This window comes from Falco cherrug, chromosome 10 (assembly GCF_023634085.1).
Source record: "Falco cherrug isolate bFalChe1 chromosome 10, bFalChe1.pri, whole genome shotgun sequence".
Classification (NCBI taxonomy): domain Eukaryota; kingdom Metazoa; phylum Chordata; class Aves; order Falconiformes; family Falconidae; genus Falco; species Falco cherrug.
Window position 1 is genome coordinate 2,564,268 of NC_073706.1, and position 19,132 is coordinate 2,583,399.

Sequence of the window (19,132 nt, forward strand, 5' to 3'; positions counted from 1 at the left end):
TGTAGCAGTGGCTGCAGCAAGTAGGAGGATGGAAGGGGAAGAAGAAATCTAGACTGTGGTGTGATGAACAAGGCACGCGGCATGAGAGCACTGTGTTTTACAGGCAGCAGATCGCCTGTGCACCTCTGGCAATTGCTTTGCACCTCTATATTATTTTTCTGCCACCTCTGTAGGTAGTAAGCTCTCCAAAGTAGGGGTATCTCCTCCCTGTAGGTTTTGCACCATGTCAAGCAGGTGTGGCTCTTGCCCAGATATATATAATATACATGACATCACAATTGTAACAGTGTGTAACCATAATAATAATGATAATAACAACAATAATAGCAATGCAATAATATAGAGTAACAACAACAATAATAATGACTATAGTCATGCAATAATATAGAGCAAAAGTAACTTATAGGTGGATATCACAGAAAATCTCCCAAGGGTGAGACCTCCTAAAGGATGCAGTAATCCCACGTGACTCATCCTTTGAGAGGTCCCAGGTGGGATTTGTCACATTGAGGCAGGATCCCCTCAGGCAAGAACCCGGCACCAGCTGGCAGAAGCCTGCAAAGCTTGGGAAGACCTTTGCTATGTCCCAGGAAAGACCAAGCGCTTTGTGTGTATCGCAGGTCTCGGAGCCCATGTCCGTAGAGATATGCCAAAGGGAAACTGGGCCTGAGAGGTGCTGATCACCAGCCAGATCCTTCCACAAAGTTTGAAGGCTGCAATCAAGCCTCTTTTCTCAGAGGATCTGGGCTGCTAGGAGGAGACTGTTTGCAAAGGGAAACCCCACTTTAGAAAGCACCAAGGAGGAGATGCACAAAGACATGAACAGGAGCAGCGTCCCCCTTCCCAGGTTGGGTATCTACCTGCCTTTTGGAAAGGCACTTCTCAACAACCTGTCGGCCATTGCCCTATGAGTGCAACAAGCTCCGGCATCAGCAGCGTGGCTCCCCATCTCCTCACCTCCTCCCTGCACAGCACCGGCCCGCCACAGGCAGGGGGAATGCTGGAGGGGATGTCCCAGCACGACACAAAACCAGGGTTTTACACCACTGGAAAAAGCAACTTGGGTTATTGCAAAGCAAATTACTTTGTTAATTCATTTGTTAATTAGCCATAGAGGATGGACAGTGGGAAAGGGGAGCTGGGACTGCCTCTGCCCCTGGAGAGGCTGCTCTGGATGAAGGCTGGGGTGTCACCTCGCTGGGGGTCACCTGAGACCTGGCAGCATCCCCTCGTGCCCAGCTGAGCTGCTGAGGAGCAGTTCTGCAGGACAGCAGCTCTGAGGGGTTTTTGGGAAAAAAGGCAGGTTTCCATGCAAGATCCCCACCCTGGCAGGTGAAAGTCACCCCATCCCAGACCCGGCAGGTCGAGGTGACACCTTGTCCTCCTTTCCCTCGTTTGGTGAGTAAATCTTGCATTACCAAGCAAAATCCACATCCGCTTTGCTTCTCAGCTATCACAAGAGCTCACTCGTGTGAAAAGTGTATCATGACACCTGACTTTCTCGTATCTCAGAACTGGGATACCCATGGGTGAACTCAAGGACCGACCACACAAGCGTACCGGTAGGAGCTCGGTCCCTCAGGTTCCTTCTTCCAATGCACAGCCCCTGTAAGCTCTGCTGCTGCTTGAGCACTGGCCAAGCGGGGACCCGAGTGTGACTCCCAGCACCTCAGTTCTCTCCCAGCGACGCCTGGCAGGGACCGCTCAGACACATCAGCATCAGCTCTGTGAGCAGAGAGGCTGCTGCTCTGCAGGGAGCTTGTACCGGTGCTCAGGATGACCGGGAAGCTCCGGGAGAACCTCTCCCACAGAAGAGGACCCATATTCCCATGGGCACCCACATGCCTGCAGGCACCAGCTCTGCACCTGCATCACCAGCCTCAGCAGTCGCTTTGAGAGCACGGGCAGGAGCAGCAGCATCCCCGCTCTCCCCAAACATGACAGTGAAAACTTCAGAAAGTAACTATCCATACGTGCCCCTTCCTCCCAGAGAGCATGTTTTTAAACACATACAAGAACAATTTTCTCTTTGATTGGGAATCTTGTCTCCCAGGTTCCAACCTGGAGTGAAATCTTATGACGAAGCGATAAAGCTCGGGGGGAGGCAGGGAGGGAAGGGGGCTTTCAAATGAAAATGCCAACAGATACTTAAAGCCAGAAGCATGTGTGGGTGTTGCTAAATTAAGCTCGCAAGTAGGTGGGGCAAATGCCTTAAACGAGTTTGTGAAGGTAAAATAACGTTCATTAAAAATAGAAAAACAACTGAAAAAATATCCTTTGTATTCAACTTCACACTCGTACATCATAATGTTCCAGTAAAAGCCCATTTTCCCTTGAGATAATAAAAGAATTGAATTTTTCCTTATCGGTCATCTATTTTTCTAGCTAAAGCTATTACTCCCTCTCTGCGGTTGCTAGGCAACAAGAAATATTAATAGCAGCTTTTATTAGCTTAGCTTTAGCAGTGGAGTACCAGAATGAGAAAATGGAAAACATAAATGTGTTACATAAATCTTTCAACCTTTCAGGGTTTGTGTTAGTCTCTGTTTTCATAATGATTTATTGAAGTGATGGTTCATTTATGAGAAAAAGGAGTGTGAAATAAGAAAACGGAACATTACCCTGAAGGACTGTTTGAAAATAAATAATTATAGGAGGTGAAGAAAAGCTGTTTAAAACCATTTTTCTGAGTTTTATAAAATTTAAAAAGACATATTTCTTTCATTTATTGCCTCTGAGAAAAACACTAGCAGGGAATTGCAAACAGGGCTCTGTTTAATACAAAGAACCCTTCATGTATGGTTGTATTATTACTATTTTCCACTGAGGGCTCATGTTCAGGAGTTTAGTTTTTAAATACTGAACCATTAATAAGCAGAAAGCCAAATTAGTCAAAATCTAAAGCACGCAACACAAAATTGCCAGAGCAATCTTATCCAGGGCTGGAACACAGGGGACCCTGCTGAGCTGCTGCTGCTGGTGACACACAGCAGCCTGTGGTCCGACGGAGCTGGCTGAGCTGTGCCCGGCCGTGGCTCCTGCCTGCTTGCTTGTTCATTTATTTATTTGTTAAGGCTCTTCCAAGGACCATGAACTTGCTCTGAAGGGCGCTGCTGCACGGACATTGCATTGGGATATAGATTATCCCAAGTAACTTCTTTTAACAGGCAGTGCTTCAGGATGATTGGAATATTGACGTATCGGAAATATTTACCAACAACACACAAGCTGCGTTGCCTACCGGGATCACGTCCCCCCACAGCCAGGCATGCGAGCCCCAGCTCTGGGAAAGGGCTACCTTTCCGTTCCACCTCCCACGCGGGAAGCAGGTGGGATGCTGCTGAGCTGTTTGCTCTCTGTTCCACAGCAAAGCATCGGGAAACAGCTATTCAGGCTGCAAAGTCAACCAACTGACTTTCCAGGAATTTCAGGGTTGTTCTCATCCTTGCTGCCACAGCTCACCCCCATTTACCCATTACCCTCTATGTGAACGGCTTCCACAAGTAACTTGGAATTTGGTATTTGTACACCATGAATGTGCTTTTTTCCACTGAAGGGTTTTAACATTTTTCAGATCATCTGCTTCCACCCAACAAACTGAAACGAAGAATTTCCAGGCTGCGACCACAGCCTTTTTTCACTTGCACCAGCTTGCTGCGAGAAGAAACAAGTTACCGCACTGGGCTCAAGGAAATGTTAGTGCCTCTAAAACAGTCACAAAGGTCTCTCACCGTCAGAAGCACCAGGAAGATGCAGACACCGAGATAGTTGCCAGCCTTTCCAATCAAACTCGATATACCTGCTATAAAACCAATGTTTGCTCGTAACAGCTGCCACACATCCGAACTGATGCTTCCCCCACGGAACAGGTGCAGCTCTGCCCTGATTTCACCCGGGCACGGCGGAGCAGGAGTGGAGCGGGGCGGCTGCAGCCCCACAGCACTCGCCATGGGAGAACAGGCTGGTTTTTCAGCGTGCCCCAGCGTGGCGACGTCCTTTGGCCAGGCTGGGAGCAGCACATGGTGTCGGGGCTCCCGGCAGTGCTGGTGGGCTCGGGGCAGTGCTGTCCCCCCGGCCAGGGGCTCCCAGCTCCCACCACCCCAGCACCAGGCTCTGTCCTACCCAATAAGCAGAGATACCCCCAGCCTACTCAGCTCCTATCTAATATTTATGGAAATATGTTTGCACTGCGTAGAAATTCTTGGGCTCTGACCTTGATCGCCCTTTGTCTCTGTCAAATACGTTCTGCCAAATCCCTTCTGAGATCTCATTTATTCACAGCAGCTCCTTAACCCAGTGGGCACCCCACCTCGCCAGCAATTGCTGCCCCGATTCCCAACGTCTCCCTGCCCCCTCCCCTGTTTTCCCCCACATCCCCGCAGCCCCCTGGTCCCAGCCCTGGTGCGGTCCCAGCCCAGCAGGTCTCCCTGCGGATCCCCAGAGGGTTCAGCAGCTACTTATCCACGCTGTAACACTGCTGGGATGTTCACAGTGAGCAAAGTCATACTCTTTCCAAGGAAAACATCCTTTTTCTTCTCTGATTAATTTCTCTTAAACATTCTCATTTCTCAATGACAATCACATCTCTCTCATTTTCTTTCCCTCTTGCCATTCCTCCTCTTTCCCTCCTCTTTTCCCATAGCAAAAGAGAGGACAGTAGAAAAACAATATCCGCTGTATTAAGAATTTCCTGTTTGTTTCTTGCCACCAACACAAAAAATATCATACCTTCCCCAAACGAGCCAGTCCTGCCTCCACCCCAGCCTCCCTGCTCCCCCGAACATCACCTCCTCTGCCATCTCTTTGTCTACTCTTGCCCATCCATCCCTGCTCCTCTCCCCATCAGGTTCCTGCATCCTACCTTCAGTGTCTGAAAACTCCCTAACTTCTAAAAACTGGTGGTGGTAAAACAAAAAAAGGAGATAAAGTGACAGAAACAGCAGTGAAGAACTGTGTTACATAAATGTAGACTGGTCCATGGGGCAGAGTGAAGTGTGCGGAGGCTGGTGGCGTGGAGGATGCTCTGGCTGTTGCTGCTGAAGGTATAAGGAAAGGCAGAGGTGATGGTGGCCTTGGTTCTTCCCCAGCAGGGTACAGCTGCTTTGCTAGAACAAGGGGCTCCAGCTCCTGACACCCCATGGACGGGCTGGAGCCAGGTACAGGGTCTAGCTTGCACCAAAATCCACCTTCCCTCTCCAGCTCTCACCCTGCCATGGGAATTTCTGCGCTGATTTAAACTCACTTTGACTTGATATTCATCTGCACAATGGGAGCAGCAGCCTCCTCCCTTGCAGAGGCACTGGGAGGCTTAATTCAATCTAAGGATGATGTTGGGACATCCCAGGACAAGAGACAGGCCAAAGGGGACAGCAACCCGCACCTGTATTTTCCTTATTCACTTCTGAACTGCAGAGGAAAATACGAATGAATCCCCAGTGCTACTCCTAGCTCACGTCTTTTCAGCAGCTCAAGATTTTGTCACGATGATGCCTTAAAAAAATGCCAAGTCTTAAAAAAAGACTTTTTTAGGGAAAAGTCTGACCAATGTCTAAACACTTTACCTTGAATTGCTTGTCATTTGTCACTGTATTCAAACCAAGAGACACGGCAGCCAACGCAGGAAATAGCTGCCTATGCAAAACCAGGTCCGAACTACAGCGAAGAGCAGCAGCAAGGAGCCAGGCTCCCGGCTCCAGCATTTGCATGAGCGATGTCGGTCCTGGAACAAAGACAAAACCGCCACACGCCTCCGTGGCGCTCAGGCGAGGCTCGCTCCCAGACTGGCTTCCCGTCACTACCCGTGCGGCGATACGGCCTCTCTGTTTGGAAGCGTTAGCAAACAAGCCCCTTTGCTGATCTGGAGGCTCCTTGCTGCAGACTCCCACCCGAAGGTGGCTGGGTGCAGGGGTGCAGCGATGCCTGGAGCAGGCTGGCATCACGGGGCCAGCGCCGAGTGGGCTGCAGCGTGCTGGGCACGAGGTATTAACCATCCGAGTTTAAAAATCTGCTCTGACTCCGGGATTTTATTGTGTTACCTGCATGCGCTGCTCCCATTACCACTAACGGGAGTTCCTATGGGATGAATGAGGCTGCCATGGGCTGGAGGTGGAGTAAGGGGAGACTCAATTTGGGTATCCAGAAAAAAAAAAAGGGGGTGGGGAGGGGCTAGAAGGTGTTACCTTTCAGTGGGAGAAGTCTGATGGCATGGAAAAAAGGCTTTAACGGGGGGTAAGGCAGGATACAATTTGGAGCTAAAATTGCAAGGCGGTTCGCTCCCTGATCTGCTTCCTCTGCTGCTGGGACCTCTGAAGATGTATTACAGCTCCACGGGTTTCCGCTGGAAACGAAACAGTTTCAATCCGCTATCGGCTGGAAAATTCAGGGTTCACTGGATTTTTTATTTTTGTGGTAAGGGGCAAACAAATCTTAATCTCTCTATTCTACGTTTACAGCCCACTAAGCCCCCTTCTTATCTTCTCTGGCTCAGTCCTGATTTATTGTCACCATGCTGCATTTGTAAAACAGTACCATGGAGTAAGAAAGAGAACATTTCCCAAGGACTACTCCAAAATAAATTATTTCAGACGTACAGAAGCTGCTTAATAAATCCCACTATTCTTGTTTCTTTAGGTATTTTAGAAAGTGATTTATAAGTGCAATATCACCTCTCAAAGATGAGACAATCAACACAGGATAAAATTACCGTGTTATGAAAATAGGGGTCAGGCAAAGGGGCTGTGCTTTGAATTAAGCCAAGGGAAAATATTTCATCTGAAATTAACTCTTTTTGTCACCGAAATGAATGTTTTAATCACTAAGAACCTAAAAGCTAACACAGAGGCCTAAGTAATATTTAATTCCACAGAAATATGCCTGTGTTCAATATTGATGGGCAGAACATGATATTTTTCTTAAACACACTAACAATTAAACTTGGAGACGCATGAAGACTTTAGAAAGCCTTGGGATTTTCCTAGACTAAGAGATAATATCCCATTCAAATATTTAAATATCACTACCTTTCATACCGTTATCTATTCAAGCAATCAACACCAAATGTTCTCCAGCTAGCGGAGTGCAGACTCGCAGGCATGCTATTTAAGTAAAATTAACTCTGTTTGATATTGATGCCATCCAACAGTACCCATGAAAATCAATGATCTTTGAGAGAAACAATGCAGAAAACTAACCATAGGGCTAAATCTGCTAAAGAGGAAAACATTATTAAACAACAACAGTATTAATTCAATACCACTGTCAAAATCAAGTCGCAACCTTTCCTCGGTGCTGCTGATACAGAAGCATCGTAAGGTCTAATTGGCCCTGAGGTTTCTTCCCAGAGCTGCACTTTACTTCATTATCCCTGCCTTATTTATTCTTACAGAAGAGTCATTTGAAACTTCACAAGGTATCTCCTTGCCACGGCGTGAGCCAAGAGGCAATTTGAGTGTGCAAGTGCAAGGAGGGATCTTGTTCCCCTCAAAATCAACAGGACACGCTTTCCCTTCACGCTGATGCTCCTGCTGATGCCGCTGGGGCCACCCTGGCAGCAGGACACAGTAGTGATGGGCTGGGAGTTTTTCCCAGCAGGATAAAGGATGCAGGGCGTAGGGGTTATGAACCAGGGGCTTCAGCTGGTCACCTTCACGTGGGGGATGGAGCACGTGCACTTTGCTCAGTTCAGTGATGACGTTACGTACACGGAGGAAAGCAACTTTCCCCTCGACTCTTGAGTAGTTAATAAAGCTCAGGAAGACACCAAACTGGAAATACAAAATTGCCATCATGACCACAGCCATGCGGCATCTGCCACTGCACCCTGACCTTGGCAGGCAGCAGGGCAGTGAGGCTGGGCTGTCACCAGATCTTCCCGACCCCCAGCGCAAACAACTTGTTGCAACATCCTTTGACATTCAAATGACTCAGAACTCGAAATACAGAGCAGCTTGAATGAAAGGTAGTAAGGGGGAAAAAATCACTGACCGTGGGTAGCTGGCTGGAGAGAAGATGCCCATCCTGACTCAACATGTTGGAGACCATGATGGCCGGCAGGTCCATGTTCTGGTAGGGGTACGCTGGTATCAGGCTGTTTGGAGGGAGGCTGTGGCACAGGGAGTGATATCCAGTTTCGTGGTCCACCAAGTGCAGGAGGGAAGGGTCAGGGAGATTTGGAGGCGTTATGGGAGGGATCTCATAGTCTTCGTTGTTCTCATTCTGACCGTTATACGTCTAAAACATGAAAAAGACATTTTGCAATGTATCACTGCCTTGTTGCTTCAGCAAAGAAAAACAATTATTTGTGTAAGAAATACAAAAGCACATCCCAGGGAAAATGGTTTTGCTTTAATAAGACATCTCTAGTCCTGGACACCAGCAGGCTGTAACTAGATGGGAGCCAGGTAGTGAGTGTGGTAGCAACACACCATCTGTCAGGGACACCATGGGTCCTTGCACAACTTGGATCCGCCCTGGGCACCCCCAGTGCTCCCCTCTCCCACGCTGCATCCCACCAGTGCATCTCTAGTGCACCAAAGCCTCAGCAGAATCCTCCCTGCCTGGACCACAGCCAGGCAAGCTATGCTCGCGGAGCCCACAGCCGTGAAAGAGCACAGCCATTTCCCAACCTGCTGCAGCATTTTTAAGTCAAAAGTCTTTCTCTGGGCACCCAGCTTAGCTCTTATGGTATCTACAGTTTGTATTTTCAAGAGTTTTTATGAGAATTAGCTCCGCAGAAATAACTAGTATGTGGGAACAAAATTCCTGTTGATTCCTCACAAACTCCAGCACAGAAGCTGCAACCAGGGAGGGAGAGTTGGAAAGACAGCCATCGCTTTTTAAAAAATCCTTTAAAGAAAGCCTGCATGATCTACCACATATGGAGATTTGTCCTTCCTTATATCCTTATCCAAATTTCCTTCGGACAAGTGTTCCCTCACCTCCCTACCAACGGTCTCGTGAGGTGACCACAAACACAGAGATGTTGTACTCCTCGTGCTTCCCATGTTTTCTGGTGGCTTGTTTACTTCTAAGTGTCCAATTTATATAGAGAAAGAATATGTTATTGCACCTGTGCTATCGTTTTCACTTCAGACAAAAACATATTTGCTTCATAATGTAAGTGTGAATTTATCTAAAATTATTAATTATCAACACAGAACATAATGAGTCTCTGGCAGAGGAGGCTTATTCTAAACATCTACTGTTTCACATATTATTACAGCATATGAAATTCTGATTAGCCATAGTATTATACACATGGATTTTAAGCTAAATTTCCCCGATCACCTAGTTTCATGGTTGGATTTTGACTTAATACTTGATTTAAGAGCAAAACCCCAGATGTGTGCAAAACCAGTTAAGCACTGTAGGCTTTATTAATCCATTGCCCCAGAGCTCACATTTGGATTCATGCTCTTCATTGCCCCAGACTGCAGGTAGAAAACCCTTAATAAAATAAAATAAACCCCATATTTAAGTGGAATACAGAAGCCAGTGGGAGAGGCAACGGGGAGCAAGGAGGTATCTGGATAGTGGAAGGGCTTGCAGCAGGAGCACTGCCTGGGAGAGACGGGTGTCGGAGCAGGGGCTGTCGGAGCAGGGGGTCACTCCTGCCTCACCCCAAAGCCGGGGCTGGAAGCAGCCCATCCTCTGCTGAGCTGAACCCCTGCCTCTCACCCCGCCTCATCCTGCTGCAAAGGGAGACAGAGAGAAGAGCAGGCAGCGCACATCCCACCCCAGCCTTCACGTTCGCCTGAGATTCCCACCGGCTGGGGGTAAATAGGAGTGCGTGAGAAATACAAGACAGAGCCCGGGCTGAGGTAGCCCTGTACCAGCCGTTACTGTTCGGGGCAAACCCAAGCCCAGCTGCTTTTCCAGGCAGCCGCTGTCTAGCAGTGGCATTACACGGGGCAGGCAGGGGGCTGAGAGGATGTACACAACAGCAGACAGAGCGATCCCCTTTAAGACGACGAGTAGTTAGGTTTCCATTTGGGCTACGCTTTTTGAGGTACACCGATTCTTTCCCAGTTATTTAAGAGGATTTCACTCCATGCTTTACAAAAAGGGATTTAAATAAATCATTGCACAGCAAACTTGTTCCTCCAACTGGTTTATTTTGGTATCAGGTATATAAGCAAGTGGCTTTACTGTACTTAACTAAATTATGTAAAACCCACTCAAAGTTTCCTAAAGCTCTCTTCAAAACTACAAGTTCCCTGTGTTGCTGCCGAGCAGCTCACCGAAGGCCTTTGAGGTGGTTTTGTGAGGAGCACGAAAGCCCAGCGCCCCGCACATTTCTGCCTCCTCTATTCAGCCCAGGGGAGGGAAAGAGAAAAAAAGACCTGTTTAAATCACAAAGCTTTCTGAACAGCTACAGTATTGTGCAGACATATCAAAATTACAATCAAAGCTGTACACAATCAAAATCAGATTAGACAATATCCAATCAACAGAATCAGACTTGGTGCCTGCCAGCTTTTACACCCTATCGCTACGAACAATTTTCCAAAGCAAGCCGTGTTTATTCTATATATGTTTTAAATAGATTGCTAGAAAGATAAGGAAGGGAGATGAGACAGATAGACACTCGCAAGGCGGGAAAGGGGGGTGATTTATTGTCACACACGGTGCCTACTGACATGTCTGAGGTGACGCCTCCGTCCCCACGAAGGGTGGTCTCACGCCGCGTGCACAAAAGCTGTCATCTCAACCCCTTTGCCAGTAACACCCAACACTCCTTTCTACCACCATGTGGGCTACGCTGCAGATTATATTTCCTATTCTTATGTTAATTTGAATTAAATTAAACAGCCAATTATATGTTATAAGGATACATTACAAATTAGATTAGTGAGCTGGTTTGAACCCATTCATCCCGCCAGGACTCCAAACGCAATTGCACAGAAGCTCGCTCTGCTAAAAGGCTGCCCATTACAGTACACAAAAAAGCACGGAAGATCTAGGATTTTCCACTGTCAAACAGATGACAGTTGTTGTGATTACACATTATTCCTCTTCAAATTAAACCACTGAAATCAGCTGAAACAACAAGCCTCTTCTTGCAAAGCCACTCTCGGCTCGTGCTGCAGGGCAGATGGGTGCTGCCTGGAGTGGCAAAGCTCTGCTTCTGCCTGCAGCCGGATGGAGCAGCAGGATGGAGCCAAGCACCCCCAGAGAGGGGACTGTGCCTCTTCTCTGACTCCCTCCTTGCCCTCAGACCCCCGTGTATCTCTCTGTGCTCCAGTTACAGGGGCTGTGCTGCAAGACCAGGCACCAGGCATGGACCAAACTGCCCTGAGCACAGCACCGGGGCTATGCCCCATGCTCGCACAGCAGTGCCACAGGATGGCATTGCAGAAGGGACAACTAACAGCAGCAAAATCGTATTTAAAAACAATTTTTCCTTCTTGAAATCCAAGTTTGAACAGGGGTCTCTGGACTGTCTCCGTCCACCAGCAGATTCAGAGTCAGATGACAGAGGGTGGAGGGGAGGTGCTGCGGGGACATGAAGGAATGCATCCATCTTGCTCTGCTCATGCCACACAGCTTCCCCGCCACCCTTTCATCATGCCTTGCTGGGCCACAGCTCCCAAGATCTGCGCCCTCAGCATGGGGAAACACGGAAGGGTCTGTAATGGGGAGAAAGGCTCTGGTTCCCAGCAAGGTGACAGTTGGGCCACATCCAGGCCCAAGAGGAGTCACAACAGGTGACCACATTACCGGCTGCTCCCTCCTAGCTCACGAGCACAGGGCTGGGGACATGCTACTTGCATTCACTTGAGAGGAAAGTCAGGACTGCTGATGCCCTTGCAAGAGCATGGGGGGACTTGCACAGCAAGGTCCCTTTGTCAGAGCTGCAGTGGCCCCGACAAGCACAACCCAAAAGCACCAGCAGGTCTTGGAGACGCCCCAGCATGAAACACTGCTCCCTGCCATGGGAACGATGTGCCGAGATCTCCCAGGCTTCCCGTACTACTCCCTTATGCTCTTCAAGAGAGGGAGACAGAGATGGATAAGAGGCACCCAAAACGCCCAGGAGCTGCGGGTGACCCACATGAGGATAGTGGAGAAGGACACAACAGCTTGTGCAGCAGGAGGAGGCTGAGAGGGTGGACAGGGAAGCAGTGGGGCTGGAAAGGGGTTAAGGAGGAGGCAGGAGCAAGTCCCTGGGGAAAGGATGAGGGAGAACCTCGAGTGACACTGCAGAGACCTGCAGGATGGTCCTGGCCAACCAGGGGGAGCAGGGCTATTTGAGGGCGAGGAGGGAGGACACACAAGTCCCTGCCTCTTGTATGCATGCTTAAGCAACAGCACTGTGCACACTGAGTAAAGCTGTACCAGCCGTGGCCCAAGTGGTTCTGCAGTGCATGTTTGTGGGTGCAGAAGCAGGAGCTGCAGTTAAAGGGTGCCCCCATATGCACATGGAGCTAAATCACGACAGCGGGTGGAGAACAAGAGCTTTACAGGGGAATGAGCTGGTCCCTCTGCGGGTCTCCCAGCAGCCCAGGCATGGGAAACCCGAGTCACAACAGCAAAACTGGATCTTCTTTTATATGGCTGCATAAGCACCTGAATTACAAGCTTATCAAATTGTGGACATCTTCTCTACATGCTCTTAAGCTGCATCTGAAAGATACTGCGGTTCAAGGAGAGAAGCAAGGAGCTCTCACTCCAGACTGTCAGCATCCAGCAATGAGCAAGCAATGGTGCTGAGCATGTTCACAGCAAGCATCCCCCACCGCTGTAACACAGTGCAAATGCCCGCAACAAAGGAACAGGCTGCTGCTGCTGCTCCAGGGTGGGAGAGAAACAATCCCACTTTTTTTCTCCTCTTATCAGCTGGCTGCACCAGGCAGCGCTGGGGGAAGGTCAGGCAAACGGTGCTGGAGCCAGAGCTGCCTTACAGCCATGCAGGCTGGCCGTGCGCTGGCTCAGGGGGCTGCCCTGGGAGCAGGCAGCAGAGCAGGGAGTGAGAGCTTCAGCCACGAAGCCTTCTTGTCTGCTTTGAGAGAGCCAGGCCACACCACCCAGGATTTTACAACACCCCTGGATGTGTTTGCGCCTGATCCCCAGCGCACCTGAGACTGATGGGGTGTGCAGGGATGGGAATGGAGATGCCCATTCCCAGCTCTCGGATCTATCCAAGGCATTGGGCCAGATTTCCATTTCTCCTAGCTGATGTAAGCTGAGCCCAGACATTTCTCTGCCTTGCACACAGAGCCCAGCCCAGGAGGAGGCTCTTGGGTGGGAGGTGGCTCTGAGCACGGGTCTGTCAATGGCAAATGGCTCATCTCTGCTGCAGACATGGAGCACATCTGTGGGTTATCAACATGCCCTGGGTGTCCCACACCTCTGCACTGTGGGGTGGCCTGATGGGCATGGTGACCCTTCACACCCTCTGCCATCGGACTCAAAACCACACTCAATGTTGCTGCTGCTTTACCTTTTGCTTCTCTGCTGTACCTCCTCTTGAACCGCAAACAAAGTCAGGCCCTGGCAAGGTCCCACCAGCCAGCCAGTAACACCCCCCCCACACCTAACCATGGGCCTGAGCCCAGGGGAGCATCCCCACAACCACAGCCAAGAGGCTGTTTTGGATGCACCCACCCACCACTGCATGGTGGCTGGGTGGCTTCACATGTCCACCTAACCCGAGACTCAGGGACATCCAGACATGGCAATGCAGTGCCGCTCAAGGGACCAGCTGTGGTTCAGCCAAAGCCATAACCACAGCCATGTTTTAAAAGACACTATGAATTTGCCGTGCAGGTGATTCAGGAGGGAGCTACAAGTGTTGAGCATGTCTACAAATTAAGCCTTTAGTTTTCTCCTACCTTTCCCCTCATGGAAGGGGGGGAAAACACAATCCTTCTTTACAAAACACTCCACACCCAGCCGGCACCGTCTCTCCACTGTGTGTTGGTATTGATCATAGAAGATGTGACTTGACCAAGGACCTGGGAAACCATTCTCCTTGGCAGCAAGGCAAACGTTCAGCGACCCCAATTCTCCACTGAGTCATGTTCAGTGTGATTATCCACAAGGATCCAGGAGTTGCAGCCAAGCATTGATTCAGAGAAATATTATTCACAGGGAGAAGGATAGAGATTTGCAGTATTATTGCAGGTAAATATTTGCCCTGTCAAATAACATTCAACAGTAAATATGAGCCTAAGAGAGAACATTTATTCTTGGTAAGGTACAAGGAAATACGTAGGCTGGCGTGATCCATCCCACCCTAATCGTCCAGATGACACAATCCACCATGGACTCTGTACCATCCCTCATCTACTAACAAGGTTTTCCCTGCAGCTAACACAAGAGCTTACTGCCGTAGGAATGCGACCCTCTAAGATACTTCAGAGATTAGATGGGTCTAACCAGACCAAATCCAACCTGGCAAGTCTGCAAAGTGAAGAAAACATTCCTACTTGGTACGACCAAGGGCTGCACCTTGAGCTCCTGGTGCGCATAAGGAGAAGGGAGGACACAGAGGCGAAGGGGTGTCCACACCGTCCCACGAACAGCAATAGCAATCCCCACGCCACCCCCCGCAACCTGAGCCCAGCTGGACACAGGGACGGCAGCAGGACCTGGGTCCTGAGGGCTGTGTCCCCAGGGAGAGCACTCCTCTCCCACTGGCACCGCAAGCTCTACCAGCACGGCTTGGGGAAGGGGCTGCAAAAACCAGCCAGGTGCCGTGTGGGGTATATCGATTGTACGGAAGCTGGACACTGCCTTGTCCTACAGGGACTTTCCTTATTTCTCTTACACATATACAAAAGGATGTGCCAGCATTCACACAAGCTGCAGGGAACCCCAGGCTGAGAGAAGATCCACGAAAAAGTGAAAATCCAAGCTTATTGAAGGCAAGCTACCCCGTATTTCCTTAAAAGCCCCCAAACTGCTGTCCCACCACACACGTTACCCAGCACAGGCACGACCACATTTGCAAGAAGGGGATTTTGATACGTGTCTCTGGCACATGACCCACAGAGGTATTTTGTTTGTTGCAAAGCGCTGAAGCCACAGGGACAGAAACGTTACTTCAGGTGGCAGGAGAAGGTGGAGGTCACCTGGATGCTGCAAACTCCAGAGAAATGCTCTGGGGCCAGCAAGGGGTGACCCAGGGGGCTGCAGGCAGGGCTGCAGACCCCTTCAGCACCACCTCTCCTGGGGGCGGGGGGTGCCGGAGGGCTGTGCTTGCACCTGTGATTCCCAAGGCCCTGTGCCAAGAAGTGAAGTAGCGCTGATTTTCCGCGTCAGCAGCTCTGGGTCTTAGGAATGGAAATTGATTTGCCTCATCTTCACACAGAGAGATCCAGCGTGTGAATAGCAGGGCCAATGAATTACTTGGGTAGAGTTGGATAAATACTGTAAAGAAGTATTTATTAACAGTCAGTCACATACAATCTACAAATTGTCTTTGAAGTGTTCCCAGTCCCTTCTACATTAATTTTCACATGCTCAGGTCTTTGACTATGGGAATGTGGTTGAAAAGGGGAAAAGGAGTTCTTGCATGAACATAGATGTGCATTGGAAGCGTCTGCACAATGTTCAGTAACAGGCAGCCACACCGGGGAGGCTGGGAGCACAGCAGAGCAGCCAGCGACGGGCAGAAAATACCTGCCTGCCTCTGTGCTACTGCTCCATACCTGTAGTAGTGGGGTTTTAAATCCTGAACAAGCGTTGGTTGCCCTAGAGAGCAAGCACACACCTCCATGCTCCCCGCTGCTCCCCGTCTCCCCCCACGGTGCAGGCACTGCTCTGGGGCAGGCTCCGCGCTGCGACAACCTGCGGCAGAAAGCCAGCCGCCCGCCAACAGCGGTGCTACGGGGTGGCTTCGCCTCTGGACAGAGCGGCACGTTTACCTTCTAACTTGACATGAGTTGACATTGTCCCACCTCCTACAGACACAAACCCCATGCAGCCACAGAGCCATGGGTTTTCCAAAAGCTGAGCCTGTCAGATGGCTTCAGTCAGATTCAACAGTGCAAAAAAAGTCTCTTTTCTCAAGTTTCATAAAACCACATGCGCACGGAAGGGCAACACCGAGGTCCTGAACATTCTTGTTCGCCTAATGGTCACTGATCTCCGTGGCTAGCCGCTACAGCAGCGAAGGGATGGCTGTGATGCGGTGCCATGGTGCTCAGCAGGATGGGGACTGTGAGAGGAACCAACCAGCAATATCCAGAGGGAACAGAAGATCTCAGTTCACTCAGAAAGATAAAGTTTTGGGAGGCATGCACCCAATTCTGCTACTCACCAGAGAAGTTTTATTTTTGTTATTTTACATCTACCAAAGCCAGAAACAACATTCTTTGGAGTCTCTGGCCTCAACCTGTCCACTGGTACCTTGTTTATGTGGGTGGGAAATGAAGAACAGGCTACCAGATATTATTAATCATCTGTCGGATGGACAATCCCTGAGATTCAGCCTGGGTGAGGATGTGCTCGTGGCTCTGGCTCAGCAGCGATGTACCCGTGCCCTCAGGTACAGCCCAGCAGGGCTTCCTGGCAGTGATGATGTGAAACACACACGTGCGATTCTCCTGCATCCCCACCGATGTAAATAAAAGCTTATTTTATGTTTTTGTATTGTCCAAGCTGTGGCTGACCTGCATCACCACTTCACCAAAAAAAGCTAAAAATAATGGAGCTCTATGAACAATTTATAGCAAAAGAAATCAGCCCTATTGTAGGCTTTTAAAAAGGCTCCCAACTCCCCCTCTCCCTCCACTTTTTTTTTTTTTTTTTCTTAATCAGTATCTTATCCAGAACTGGAATCCTGTCAAGAATAGTGGATAGCAGAGAACTATAACTTCTTATTATGTGTATAGTGATTTTATGAATTCAGTGGGGAATGAAATGCAATTTTGTCAGACTTGTCTGTGTTCATAATGACCAAGTCAAATTAATCATTGTGGATAATACTCCTGTGTCAGCCATTCAAGAGATTTTTTAATAGAATTTTTCTGATTCATGTCTTGCAGTACATCAGATCTGTAGTAATGCAGGCACTTCTAAAAATCAGTGCAATTATGGCTTCTTGTTGGCCTGTCATTTTCCTGGAATAAAAATGTCTCTGCAAAAGTCATATACTGTACATAAACCAAAATGGAAAACAAAAATATAGTTACAATTAGGCTTGATTTTTTCTAAAGATTTAATATCTTTTTGAAGACATTATTTACAGGCAATATATAAAGCTACAGTGCATGATGCTGAAGATGGACTGGTTTATCACAACACATACCAATTTTGTCCTGGTTGTCATTCTTCCTTTGATTGCCCTATGAGTTAGTGGGTTTTGCAGGCATGGAAATTACTATCCCATAGAACAAACAGGGGATTGGTAATGGGCTTGCAGTCAAATTATTGTGTTTATTAAAAATGTATCCAGGAAAACCCACACAGATCCCAAAGGGCTTTTGTTCAGGAAAATCTCTGGTTCAAGAAAAGGTTACAGTTACCATAAAGGCAGATATACATGCATGGAAGCAGCAGTGCAGCATGCAATGGTATATAAAGGATTAGTAATGCTGCGTTTATAGACTTCTGAGGGAAGAGGGAGAGACAGACCTCTAATTCCCCAGTGACACAGGCAAAAATGAGTTTTGGATGTAGTTACCCCCAGGAATAGCGAGGAAAATAAATGTAATCCACCTCGGATACCTCAGCCTTTCCTCCTTTCACTGCAAGGCAGCAATTCCCTGTGGGAGAGCGCAGGGAAGGACCCTGACGGCACCGCAGCGCGTCCCGAAGGAGAGCTCCGCTCGGACCTGCTGGGACAGCTGTCCCTCCAGACCCAGCCTCTCGTGCCACCAGGTACGTCCTGGAGAGGAAAGCTCTCAGGGCCACTTGCAGGGGGGAATGGAGACCCACAACCACACACCGTCCTCCCAAGAACTCAAGCCCCGCTTACACAATCAGACCAGCAGTTTGTCAACATGCTGACTTCAGATCTGGTCAGTACTAGCCAGCATTTTGGGGGAGGCATAAAAATCTCTAATCAACAATTACAGAAGCTCCTCAGAGAACTGAAGAATTCATCCCTCCCTTTCAACTGCCTCCTCTGGTTTTATTGTCCTTCCCTCTCCTTGCATCTCTACCAAGCCCCTGACATCAACATCTAGCTGCAGGGAGTTCCCTGGGTTCCCTACAAGACACATCCACAACCCCAGCTTTGCAGATGTGCTGCTGTTACTTCTCTGAAATGCCATTTCCATGAGGCAGAGCATGTCCAGGCACCCCCTGCCTCTGCCCCACACTGTCCTGGTCCATGCTGGGGCATTCGCACCATGGCACGCGTGGAGGTGCTCCCTCCGCACGCCCCACCTCCAGCTCCGGGGGCTGAACTCTGTGTGGCAGCACCGTGTCCCTGTCACAAAGGCCTTCAACTTCCAAACAAGCAGAGGGGATACCATGGCTCGAAGTCTGCTGACGGCAATTTTAGAAGCATTCTATACTGGCTCATGCAAACATCAGCAATTACCAGGGCTCCTGAAAACCCTTTGTTGTATCTTCATAAGCAGGGCCAGGACCGTAAGGCACGTTTTTGTCCCTGGATCACCTGTAGTAAAATCTAGCTTCACCGAGGTTTTAGTTACCTACCCACAATGGCAAGAGAAGTGCTTCATTTCACTGCGTGTTTTGGTGGCTATTTCCCCCGCGTCTTTCAAAGCAAACGTGGCAGTGCTCCAGGGAAAGCTAGCAGATGTGCAAGCTCTGCTCCACGTCGGCAAAGTCTGTCATCTGTCTCACAATCAGCCCCCTTAAAATTGTTTATAATGATTTTTGCCCCTTTTTAAAATATATTGAAGGGATTGTGCACCCAGTGAGATAGGATCCAATGGGGATCTAAAATTAGACCGACTGGGCCAGACAACTATAAACCCTTTTCTTTTCTTTCCTAATAACTCGCCTGGAAGCAAATACAAGGAATATGATAATATTCCACTCAAGAATATCATGCATTTCTGGGAATTATTTGAGGAGTACAGATTTTACATAATTGCCTTTTTTGTCTCATGGCATATTGAACTCGCATAATAAGATCAGCGCACTTCACAGAAATTCATTGTTGGACTGTACGGATTTGGTATTTTGTGTTGAGCCAAGGGTACATTATATA

General features: G+C 48.8%; 1 protein-coding gene across 7 annotated transcripts in view; it reads right to left on the bottom strand.

Moving 5' to 3' along the window:
* Positions 1-19,132, bottom strand: part of TOX2 (TOX high mobility group box family member 2) — a 150,684-nt gene that overhangs the window by 53,999 nt on the left and 77,553 nt on the right. For all 7 annotated transcript variants that reach the window (XM_055722255.1, XM_027812027.2, XM_055722260.1 and 4 more), the window contains exon 3: positions 7,984-8,229. In XM_055722255.1, the coding sequence (XP_055578230.1) occupies positions 7,984-8,229 (246 nt within the window). The remainder of the gene's footprint in view (positions 1-7,983; positions 8,230-19,132) is intronic.